At 56.0% G+C, this 11,687-nt stretch overlaps 1 protein-coding gene across 2 annotated transcripts; it reads left to right on the top strand.

Moving 5' to 3' along the window:
- Window positions 1–1,067: 1,067 nt before the first annotated feature.
- On the top strand, window positions 1,068–11,477 carry ZSCAN10 (zinc finger and SCAN domain containing 10). Of its 2 annotated transcripts, none has more exons than XM_063655337.1 (6): window positions 1,068–1,199; window positions 7,376–7,838; window positions 8,064–8,331; window positions 8,552–8,616; window positions 8,784–8,841; window positions 9,721–11,477. In XM_063655337.1, the coding sequence occupies exons 2-6, from the start codon at window positions 7,443–7,445 to the stop codon at window positions 11,274–11,276; spliced, it is 2,343 nt and encodes a 780-aa protein (XP_063511407.1). In that variant the 5' UTR covers window positions 1,068–1,199; window positions 7,376–7,442; the 3' UTR covers window positions 11,277–11,477. The 2 variants fall into 2 exon arrangements, with proteins under 2 accessions (XP_063511407.1, XP_054310348.2); XM_054454373.2 differs by lacking the exon at window positions 8,784–8,841 and adding an exon at window positions 9,089–9,152 and having other exon boundaries at window positions 9,721–11,467.
- The last annotated feature ends 210 nt before the right edge of the window (window positions 11,478–11,687 follow it).

Raw genomic sequence — 11,687 nt, 5'->3', positions numbered from 1 at the left:
CCTGGTCCCGCCAAGGCCACACCCGCTCCGGCGCTACAGCACCCCGCCCCGCCCCGGACACGCCCCCTCCGTCCCTACAGAACCCCGCCCCGCCCCGCCCCTTGGCCTTAAGGCCCACTTCCCTGGGGGCGGGGTTTTCTGGCCCCGCCCCTGGACAAACTATAGAGCGGGAGGAGCCCGCGACTGGGAGAGCGACGCGCGGGACGCGGGGAATGCAGAGCAGACCAAGGAGAAAGACCGTCGTACGAAGGGAGCACTAGACAACTGAAATAGGAACAGGATGAGCTCAGGTGTTAAGTGCAGGAAAACAAAGACCCGTCAGATGAGCCAGTCAGGCGGGTCCTGGCCCCAACGGACCGAGGGGTCTAGGCCGGGGGAACGGCCAACACCTGAGAGGTGGTCCTGGCTCCCCGGGGGCTCTGAACGCTCAGGAAGGCACCAGCTGCAGCCAAGGGCACAACCCAAGAAGGCACCTTAAGCACAGGGATGGAATTAGTTTGGGCCCAAACGCTGTTGGTGAGGTCACTTCCCTCCCAGGGAGCCCTTGCTTCGTCATCGGTAAAGTTGGGACAAAAGCCATCTGGCAGGACTCGGGAGGACTTTAGGTGACCGTGTAGATGGAGCAGCCTCTGCCCCATCACATCCTCCTCTTCCATTTTTTCCTAGCACCGTCGCTGCTCCTTTGCCCTAGAATGTAAGCCCCTGAGAGCAGGGCCTCATTCCTTCAGTTTCTCTCTGTGTCCTTAGCCCCTGCTTTGTAACAGTGCCTGGCACACAGGAGGCCATTGCAAAGAGTAGTCACGTGAATGAAAAGCCTAGCAAAGAAGCCAGCACACTGTGGGCACTTAAAAATGGCAGCTCTTAGCCCAAAAGAAAGACGGGCAGACCTGCAAGGGGCACCAGGCCAGTCTTGATTTGGGAGGTGGTTACACTCTCACACATGCTGAGATTGAAATCTGGCTTTCTCACTTTGTCTTCATGTCACTGGCCCCGCCCTCTTCCCATCCCGCTCCCAAACTGGGAGCTTAAGGGTTAACTCTAGGAAGCCCCTCATCACCTGGATGGGATGGGACTGGGGCAACGAACTTCCTGTTCCATTTTCCCAGAGCCCTTCCCCAGGCTGGCGGAGGCTGGCTTTGGCCCTGGAGTCCTCAGAGAACCCCCCAGCATCTCTGCCTGTGTAGTGGGGACTCCGAGTGGTGAGTTGGAGGGAAGTCGGGGTGCAGGCTGCCAGGACGGGTGCTAGGAGCTCACAGCAGCTTGGAGAGAGCAGGGGAGGCTCCAGGCCTTGGTGCTGGGGTGGGGGCTGGAAGAGTCTTGGGAGGATATAGAGGGTCTGCTAAGGAGCCTCGTGCCAGCCAGCTTGGTGGACCCGTCGCGATGGGGGCGTTGGGGACGAGGGAGATCGCAGAACTTCCTGTGACACTGAAGAAGGCTGGCCTCACGTGCTCCCAGGTGGACTGATGGGCCTTGTCCACTCAGCCCAGCACGCGGAGGGAAGCCCACCAACAAACAACAAATCAGGCAGCTGCCAACTGTGTCCAGGGAGAAAGGGAGTGTTCTCGGCCGAGGACTCCACCTTTGCCCCCTTCCCCAACTCTGGGCTCTCACGTAACCTGGGTGGGTCTCGTGGCAGCACCTCCACTCCGGGCTCCAAATTAAGCTGGTCAAATGTTGGATGGTGGCTGTAGAGCCTCTGCCTGCCTCCCTACCCAGCCCACCCCCAACAGAGGTGCATATTAACAGAGCTTTTGTCCTGGATATCTGGGGGGAGGGAGAGATTCTCTGAAGCCAACTTGTCTCGAATTCCACCTCTTTGAAACCTCTTGGAGAGATCTCACCTGGAGATTCCGGCCTCCCCGTGTGGCTCGCCCTGAGGGCTGAAATTTGGAATCCTCATTTTTTTTCTGTTTCATGCTGTGATATTTCAGCTAAGGCTAGGAAAATGGCACAGAGCAGGATGGATATCAGTTCCTTTTCTGTTTCAGAGCTTTGGCACTGTGTTCTAGACCTACGTTCTCAGCCTAAAGCAAATCTCAGCTCCACCTGGTGTGACCCTGAGCACGTCACCAAGTGCAAAGCTTGGTCTTCGCACTTGGCAAAGGGAGAAATGATTGTTTAGTGCATGGGCTGGACCGGGATGAAATGAGCCTAATCACCAGACACTCAGTACCTGCCCGCTGCTCCTGCAGGGCAATGGATGAGCAGTGATTAGTTTTCTTGTTATTTTGTGCATGCTACTAAAAACCAGTGAAACGCAATCCCGTTTTCTCCCCCCTCCCCCACCCTTTTTTTCTTTTCTTTTCTTTTCTTTTTTTTTTTTGAGACCGGGTCTTCGCCTTTTATCCAGGCTGGTGTGCAGTGGCGCGAACATGGCTCACTGCAGCTTTGACCTCCCGGGTTCAAGCAATCCTTCTGCCTTGGCCATCCAAAATGCTGGGATTATAGGCATGAGGCACCGCATCCGGACTCACAACACCATTTTTCTGATCATTTATCACAGACTTTTTCTGCCCTAGACGTTGTTACATGCTTTCCTTCGAGATGGCCAGAATCATTGCCATTTCCTAATTTCTGCTAACAGACATTGAAGCAACTTCAAGCGCTGGATGAACACTCATTGAACTAGACACAGCTCCTACTCCCAGGCCAGGCAGAGAAATACACTCATCTGTGATTGAGGCACTACATCGCCCTAGTAGGGAGAGATGGGGTGGGGGGATGGGGACTGCCTGGAGTGGATGCCAGAGGGCAGGAAAGCGTAGTTCCGGCTCGGGGGTGGTTACACTCTCACACATGCAGGGGTTGAAATCTGGATTTCTCACTTTGTCTTCGCTTATCTGGCCCCACCCTGTCCCCATCCAGCTCCCAAACTGGGAGCTTAAGGGTTAACGCTAGGAAGCCCCTCAACACCTGGCTGGGATGGGACTGGGGCAGGGAACTTCCCGTTCCATTTTGTCGGAGTCCTTCCCCAGGTGGCTGAGGTGCAGGGGAGCCGGGGTGGGGGTGAGGGGCTTGGAAGATACTGTGTGTTGGGGGGAGGTTGGGAGAGATGGGTCATGTTCTAGAATCACCTCCCCCTCCTTCTCAGCGGCTTAGCTCAAAATCCCCCATTCTGTACCACAACACCACCCCACCTGAGGAGGTTCAGAGAACCCTCAGGCTCATATTAAGGGGGTACACCGAACTGTCCAAGGCTCTCAACTAGGCCATCGTTACCAGGGAGAGGCTGCCCAAGGCTGAGTTACTTTTTTTTTTTGGAGACAGAGTCTCATTCTGTCGCCCAGGCTGGAGTGTAGTGACGCAATCTCAGCTCACTGCAACCTCTGCCTTCCGGGTTCAAGCGATTCTCCTGCCTCAGTCTCCCAAGCAGCTGAGACCACAGATGCACGCCACCATGCCCGGATAATTTTTTTTTTTTTTTTTTTTTTTTGAGGCGGAGTCTCACTCTGTCGCCCAGGTTGGAGTGCAGTGGTGTGATCTCGGCTCACTGCAACCTCCGCCTCCCAGGTTCAAGCAATTCTCCTCTCTCAGCCTCCTGAGTAGCTGGGACTACAGGCGCATGCCACCACGTCCGGCTAATGTTTGTAATTTTAGTAGAGACAAGAGACCATTTTAGTTTCACCATATTGGTCAGGCTGGTCTCGAACTCTTGACCTCAGGTGATCCACCCACCTCGGCCACCCACAGTGCTGGGATTACAGGCCTGAGCCACTGCACCCAGCCACTGGGTTACCTTTTTGCTAAGCCTTAGTGTCCTCGGCTGTAGAATGGGTCAGTGATGGGCCCAACAGAACTGTGAATCACTGTTTGCTGTGGTGCTTGGTGTTGTAATCAGCAGCAATGAGAACAGTAATAGCTCGTGCTCATGGATGCCTACTGTGTGCCAGCCACTGCATGCTGGACAGTGCCCTGTGCCATTCAGGTGGGTGGAGTGGTGCTTCAGACTTTCTTCACATCCCCCTACCTGGGGTGCCATCTGGGAGTGGAGGGTGGGAGGCTCTAGGAAAGGTTCACTTGTAGCCCTGAGGCTAGAGAACAGGAAGGGCAGAAAGCAGAGGGCAGGAGCCTGGATTTCCATGTCTATAAAATGACCCCTGCCTGAAATAAAATGTAAAAGAGCCTCAGAGATCTAACAAAAATATGGGCCTGCTCTGCTCAGAAAAGCTTAAATCATCCAGCCTCAATTAGTTGAGCAGGGCTGAACTGAGTCCCCTGTGGGTGGGGCCGAAATTTCGGAGGTTCCCCATGGGTAGCGCTGGGCTACCAGACCAGGAAGGAGAAACCCCACAGCCCTAGATTGAGAGGAGGTTGGGGGAGGTTGTCAGTGCCCCCTGGTGGCTATAGATGACTTATTTTATATTTTTTATTTTTTGAGACGGGCTGGCACTGTCGCCTAGGCTGGAGTGCAATGTTGCAGTCACACTTCACTGCACTGCAGCCTCAACCTCCTGGGATCAAGCAATCTTCCCACCTCAGCCTCCCAAGTAGCTAGGACCACAGGTATACACAACCATGACTGGCTAAATTTTTTTTTTTTTTTTTTTTTGAGATGGAGTCTGGCTCTGTCGCCCAGGCTGGAGTGCAGTGGCGCGATCTTGGCTTACTGCAAGCTCTACCTCCCGGTTTCACGCCATTCTTCTGCCTCAGCCTCCTGAGTAGCTGGGACCACAGGCACCCACCACTGCACCCAGCTGATTTTTTGTATTTTTAGTAGAGACGGGGTTTCACCGTGTTAACCAGGATGGTCTCGATCTCCTGACCTGGTGATCCACCCTCAGCCTCCCAAAGTGCTAGGATTACAGGCGTGAGCCACTGTGCCCGGCAACTGGCTAAATTTTTAATTTAATTTAATTTTATTTTATTTTTTTTGAGACGGAGTCTCGCTGTCGCCCAGGCTGGAGTGCAGTGGCATGATCTCGGCTCACTGCAAGCTCCACCTCCGGGGTTCATGCCATGCTCCTGCCTCACCTCCCGAGTAGCTGGGACTACAGGTGCCCGCCACCACCCGTGGCTAATTTTTTGTATTTTTAGTAGAGACGGGGCCTCACCATGTTAACCAGGATGGTCTCGATCTCCTGACCTTGTGATCTGCCTGCGTCAGCCTCCCAAAGTGCTGGGATTACAGGTGTGAGCCACTGCACCCTGCCCTACATTTTTAATTTTTTTAGAGACGGGGGTCTTGCCATGTTGCCCAGGGCTGGTCTTGAACTCCTGAGGCTCAAGTGATCCTCCTGCCTCAGCCTCCCAAAGTGCTGGGATAACAGGCATGAGCCCAGCCCCGCTAACCTTTCATTTTGAAAATTCGAAAACATCCAGAGAACTTGAAAGAGCAGTGAAATGAACATTCATATACGTATCTCATATATCAGGCCCCTTCTCCAAACTCTTCAGCGTCTTCTAAGAACGCAGCCATTTCCTATATATTACAAGACTAGACTTTCATCTCAGAAATGGGTAGTCATACTATTATCATCTAGTATCCCCACCATACTCACAATTTTCCGACTGGCCCCAGGATGTCTTTTAAAGCCTTTAAGAAAAATGAATGAGGATCCAATCTAGGTTCACCCACTTGGTTGTGAGGCCTCTTTGGGCTCCTGTCCACCAGCGCCTCCTACAGGCACTTACTTTTTATGACACTGAGTAACTCAGGCCAATTTCTTTGAGAGATGGTCTGACTTGTTCCGTATTCCCTGCAAGGCCCTAAACATCGGAAGTTGGATCTAAAGGCTACAAATAGGTCGGGCGGGGTGGTTCACGCCTGTAATCCCAGTACTTTGGGAGACCGAAGCGGGCGGATCACCTGAGGTCAGGAGTTCGAGACCAGCCTGGCCAACATGGTGAAACCCCGTCTCTACTAAAAATACAAAATTAGCGGGGTGTGGTGGCGCGTGCTTGTAATCCCAGCTACTCGAGAAGCTGACGGACGAGAATCACTGGAACCCGGGAGGTGGAGGTTGCAGTGAGCCGAGATCTTGCCATTGCACTCCATCCTGGGCAACAAGAGTGAAACTCCACCTCAAATAAATAAATAAATAAAGGCCGGTTGGATTGAGATTAGCCATTTTTGGGCTAGGCACAGTGGCTCACACCTGTAATCCCAGCACTTTGAGAGGCTAAGGCAGGTGGATCACTTGAGCCCAGGAGTTTGAGACCAGCCTGGGCAACATAATGAGACCTCGTCTCTACAAAAAATAATAAAATTAACCCAGCATGGTGATATGCACCTGTAGTCCCAGCTACTCAGGAGGCTGAGGCAGGAGGATCACTTGAGCCCAGCAGATCAAGGCTGCAGTGAGCCGTGATTGCGCCACTGCACTGCAGCCTGCGTGACAGAATGAGACCCTGTCTCAAAAAAATAAATAAATTACTTAATTAAATTAAAAATTTAAAAAACAGGCTTGGTGCAGTGGTTCACGCCTTAATCCCAGCACTTTGGGAGACTGAGGCGGGCTGATCACTTGAGGTCAGGAGTTCAAGACCAGCCCAGCCAACATGGTGAAACTCTTGTGTCTACTAAAAATGCAAAAATTAGCTGGGCGTGGTGCCACAGGCCTATAATCCCAGCTACTGTAAACCCAGGCTGAGGAATGAGAATCGCTTGAACCTGGGAGGTGGAGGCTGCAGAGAGCTGAGATCATGCCACTGCACTCCAGTCTGGGTGATATAGCAAGACTCCATTGCAAAAAAAATGCTTTCAAAAACAAACTTTTTTGGCCAGGATCCATCTTGATGGTGCCATGTGCTCCCAGTGGCTACATCAGGAAGAAGGGAAGGGCAGGGTGTTTCTCTTTCAGGGATGGTCACTTTAATTACTTGGGAAAAGTGATGCAAATTTCTTTTCTTTTTTTTTTTTTTTTTGAGACAGAGTCTCGCTCTGTCATCCAGGCTGGAGTGCAGTGGCGTGATCTCAGCTCACTGCAAGCTCTGCCTCCCAGGTTCACGCCATTCTCATGCCTCAGCCTCCCCAGCAGCTGGGATTAAATTAGCCCGGCTAATTGTTTTGTATTTTTAGTAGAGATGGGGTTTCACCGTGTTAGCCAGGATGGTCTCAATATCCTGACCTCGTGATCCACCCGCCTCGGCCTCCCAAAGTGCTGGGATTACAGGCGTGAGCCACCGCGCCTGGCCAAGTGATGTAAATCTCTAAATGCTTTAAGGAGGGATGATAATACAGAACTGTCAGTTTTCTCTGGCCTTTGCTTTGTTGGTAACCCTGAGACCGGGGGCCGTCCTGCCTTCGTGAGCCATTACCCAGTGAGAAAAGCAATTCCTCTGGGTCTGCGTATTGGGAGCCTTTTAACATGGATGACCCAGGTATGGGGCCAGCTTCCTTGCAGCAGATCCTAACCCAAGGTGTTCACCTTCGCAGGTGTGGGAAGAGAGGGGAGAGACCCAAGAGCGGGGCCGGCGGTTGGGAGGCATCCCCACAGTGAAGGATGCTTGAAGAATCAGTCTCAGCTGGCCTGGAGCAGGAGCAGCTGGGGGAAGTCAAGCTGGAGGAGGAGGAGACTGTCAGCCCAGAGGACCCCAGGCGGCCAGAGTCCAGGCTGAGGCCCGAGGTGGCTCACCAGCTGTTCAGATGCTTCCAGTATCAGGAGGACATGGGGCCACGGGCGTCCCTGAGCCGGCTCCGGGAGCTCTGCGGCCACTGGCTGCGGCCGGCTCTGCACACCAAGAAGCAGATCCTGGAGCTGCTGGTGCTGGAGCAGTTCCTGAGTGTGCTGCCTCCGCACCTCCTGGGCCGCCTGCAGGGGCAGCCCCTCAGGGACGGGGAGGAGGTGGTCCTGCTGCTGGAGGGCATCCACCGGGAGCCCAGCCATGCGGGGCCGCTGGTGAGAGGGTGGCGCAGCGGGCTGAGCAGCACGCGGATGATGGGGACTTGATCCCCTCAGTGAGGAATCTCTGGAAACTCTACTTTCCCCCACCTGACCATTCCTTCTTCACCTCCTAACTCCTCCCCTGGCTGACTCTCACCTCGTTTCTGTCCCATGTCCCCTCAGAGTCAGGACACAGGTTGCCACCCCGGGAGTCACTTAACTTGAATGTGTTTTGAACAGGATTTCAGTTGTAATGCTGGCAAGAGTTGTCCCCGTGCAGACGTCACCTTGGAGGAAAAGGGGTGTGCTTCCCGGGTCAACAACCACAGCCCCAAGAAGGAATTGCCTGCAGAAGAACCTTCAGTGCTGGGCCCATCGGATGAGCCTTCCCAACCCCAGCCAAGGCCTGCCAAGCCTGCTGAGCTGGGACAGTGGAGACTTCCCCCAAGTTCAAAGCAGCCGCTGAGCCCGGGGCCCCAGAAGACACTCCAGGCCCTGCAAGAAAGCAGTGAGGAGCTTGTGCCCTAGGAGACCCAAGACTGGGTGTTGGGGAGGGGCCTGGATGTCTGGGGTGGGGTGAGAAGTGGGGCCTCCCCAGGTGACCAGGACAGGAGAGCGCCAAGGTGTCTTCACAGGGCCCAGATGATGCGGTGCGTGTTCTTGCACCCACATGGCAGGCAGGGCTGCCTTCTAACAGTGCTTCCTCCCCTCTTCCCCAATGCCGTCAGGTCCCCAGGGCCCCTCACCATGGCCAGAGGAGAGTTCCCGAGATCAGGAGCTGGCGGCTGTGCTGGTGAGCTGGGCTGCACCCCAGGGTGTCCTCAAGCCCCAGGAACTTCTCTACCACTGTAGTTTTAGCAAATCCATACCTTCCCTGATTCAGTCCTGGGAAGCGTTTCATTCGCCACAGTTTCCTGAGGCATGTTCCTCACTCACCAAGGGTTTCTGCTCTTGATACAGGAGTCCCTGACCTTTGAGGATGTGCCAGACAATAAGGCGTGGCCTACACACCCCCTGGGTAAGCAACCCTTCCCTGGAGAAGTGACCACTGATGCCTCTTTCTTTTTTTGTCTTTTTTTAAGAGATGGAGTCTCGCTATGTTGCCCAGGCTAGTCTCAACTCCTGGGCTCAAGTGATCCTCCCACCTCAGCCTCCCAAAGTACTAGGATTACAGGCATGAGCCACCGTAACCGGCCAACACCTCTTTCTTTGCCTGAAGCTCCAGACCCTACCTGACTTTTTGGCCTTTTTGTTTTTTGAAACAGGATGTTACTCGCCCAGACTGTGGCACAATCATGGCTCACTGCAGCCGGGACCTCCTGGGCTCAGGTAATCCTCCCACCTCAGCCTCCCGAGTAGCTGGGACTATAGGTGTGTGCCACCACGCCCAGCTAACTTTTTGTAGAGAGGTCAAATAAAGGGGCACCCTTGTTTGACCTCCACCCTCTCTACCCACCTACAAGGTTTTTTTGTTTGTTTGTTTGTTTTGAGACAGAGTCTCACTGTGTTGCCTAGGCTGGAGTGCAGTGGCACCATCTCGGCTCACTGCAACCTCCGCCTCCCGGGTTCAATCGATTCTCCTGCCTCAACCTCCTGAGTAGCTGGGACCACAGGCACGCGCCACTACACCCAGCTAATTTTTGTGTTTTTTTTGTAGAGACGGGGCTTCACCATGTTGGCCAGGGTGGTCTCGAACTCACTCCTGACTTCAAGTGATCCGCCCGCCTCGGCCTCCCAAAGTGCTGAAATTACAGGCGTGAACAACTGTGCCCGGCCTTTTACCTACCAGCTTTACAGGATCCTGGGTTTCTTTCCACTTCCAGGCCAATCAGGTTCTGGTGATTGATAGGGGCCCTGGGAATAGGCCTGACCGTCTCTGTTTTCTCTTGTTTCCCAGGATTCGGAAGCAGAACCCCAGACAAGGAGGAATTTAAACAAGAAGAGCCCAAAGGGGCTGCCTGGCCCACTCCCATCTTAGCAGAGTCCCAGGCAGATAGTCCTGGGGTGCCGGGAGAGCCTTGCGCCCAGACGCTCGGACAGGGCGCTGCGGCGAGCGGCCCTGGTGAAGATAGGTCCCTTCTTGGCAGCAGTGAAATTTTGGAGGTCAAAGTGGCTGAGGGCGTCCCCGAGCCCAATCCGGAGTTGCAGTTCATCTGCGCGGACTGCGGGGTGAGCTTCCCGCAGCTGTCTCGCCTGAAGGCGCACCAGCTGCGCTCGCACCCGTCCGGGCGTTCCTTCCTGTGCCTTTGCTGCGGGAAGAGCTTCGGCCGCAGCTCCATTCTCAAGCTGCACATGCGCACTCACACGGACGAGCGGCCGCACGCCTGCCACCTGTGCGGCCACCGCTTCCGCCAGAGCTCGCACCTGAGCAAGCACCTACTGACCCACTCCTCCGAGCCCGCCTTCCTGTGCGCAGAGTGCGGCCGCGGCTTCCAGCGCCGCGCCAGCCTTGTGCAGCACCTGCTGGCGCACGCCCAGGACCAGAAGCCGCCCTGCGCTCCTGAGAGTAAGGCCGAAGCACCGCCACTGACCGATGTCCTGTGCTCCCACTGCGGCCAGAGCTTCCAGCGCCGCTCCAGCCTCAAGCGCCACCTGCGGATCCACGCCAGGGACAAGGACCACCGGTCCTCCGAAGGCTCCGGCAGTCGCCGCCGGGACTCCGACCGGAGGCCCTTCGTGTGCAGCGACTGCGGCAAGGCTTTCCGGCGCAGCGAGCATCTGGTGGCCCACCGGAGGGTGCACACGGGCGAGCGGCCCTTCTCCTGCCAGGCTTGCGGCCGCAGCTTCACACAGAGCTCGCAGCTGGTCAGCCACCAACGGGTGCACACGGGCGAGAAGCCCTATGCATGTCTGCAGTGCGGGAAGCGCTTCGTGCGCCGGGCCAGCCTTGCCCGCCACCTGCTGACCCACGGTGGCCCTCGGCCCCACCACTGCACCCAGTGCGGGAAGAGTTTCGGCCAGACCCAGGATCTGGCCCGCCACCAGCGCAGCCACACGGGCGAGAAGCCCTGCCGCTGCAGCGAGTGCGGTGAGGGCTTCAGCCAGAGCGCCCACCTGGCGCGCCATCAGCGCATCCACACAGGGGAGAAGCCCCACGCCTGCGACACCTGCGGCCACCGTTTCCGCAATAGCTCCAACCTGGCCCGCCATCGCCGCAGCCACACGGGCGAGCGGCCCTACAGCTGTCAGACGTGTGGTCGCAGCTTCCGGCGCAACGCGCATCTGCGGCGGCACCTGGCTACCCATGCGGAGCCCGGGCAGGAGCAGGCCGAGCCCCCGCAGGAGTGCGTGGAGTGCGGCAAGAGCTTCAGCCGCAGCTGCAATCTGCTGCGACACCTGCTGGTGCACACGGGCGCCAGGCCCTACTCCTGCACGCAATGTGGCCGCAGCTTCAGCCGCAACTCCCACCTGCTGCGCCACCTGCGCACCCACGCCCGCGAGACGCTGTACTAGCTTGGCCCGCCTTCCACCAGCCGCGCCCTGCGCCACCTACCCGGGGTCCTCCACAGCGGAGGTCTGCAGGAATGTCCCTTCCCACCACACCCCACTTCCCTCTCCTTCCACTTTCACGGCTGTCCTTCCTTGCCCGAGGCATTGCTTTCTGGCCTCAGCAATGTAATTAAAACGCCCGAAGTAAAATGGCCTTCTCCAAAATGGCCCCTCTTTATTTCTTTACAAGCCCACCAAAATTCGAACTGTCAGCTTTCCCTCTGGGGCACAGGGACACAGCTGCACCTTCTGGAGCATGCTGCCTGGGAGCAGGTGGGGGGAGAGTGTCGCCACCCAGAGTGGGGGAGAAGGGGGAGATGTCAGCCTTCACAGCCAGCTGTGGGGAGAGCCAAGAAGTCTGACCCTGGAGTGACT

Source organism: Pongo pygmaeus, chromosome 18 (assembly GCF_028885625.2).
Source record: "Pongo pygmaeus isolate AG05252 chromosome 18, NHGRI_mPonPyg2-v2.0_pri, whole genome shotgun sequence".
Taxonomy (NCBI): domain Eukaryota; kingdom Metazoa; phylum Chordata; class Mammalia; order Primates; family Hominidae; genus Pongo; species Pongo pygmaeus.
The sequence above is the reverse complement of the archived record's forward strand: the minus strand, read 5'-3'. Positions and strand labels throughout refer to the sequence as shown.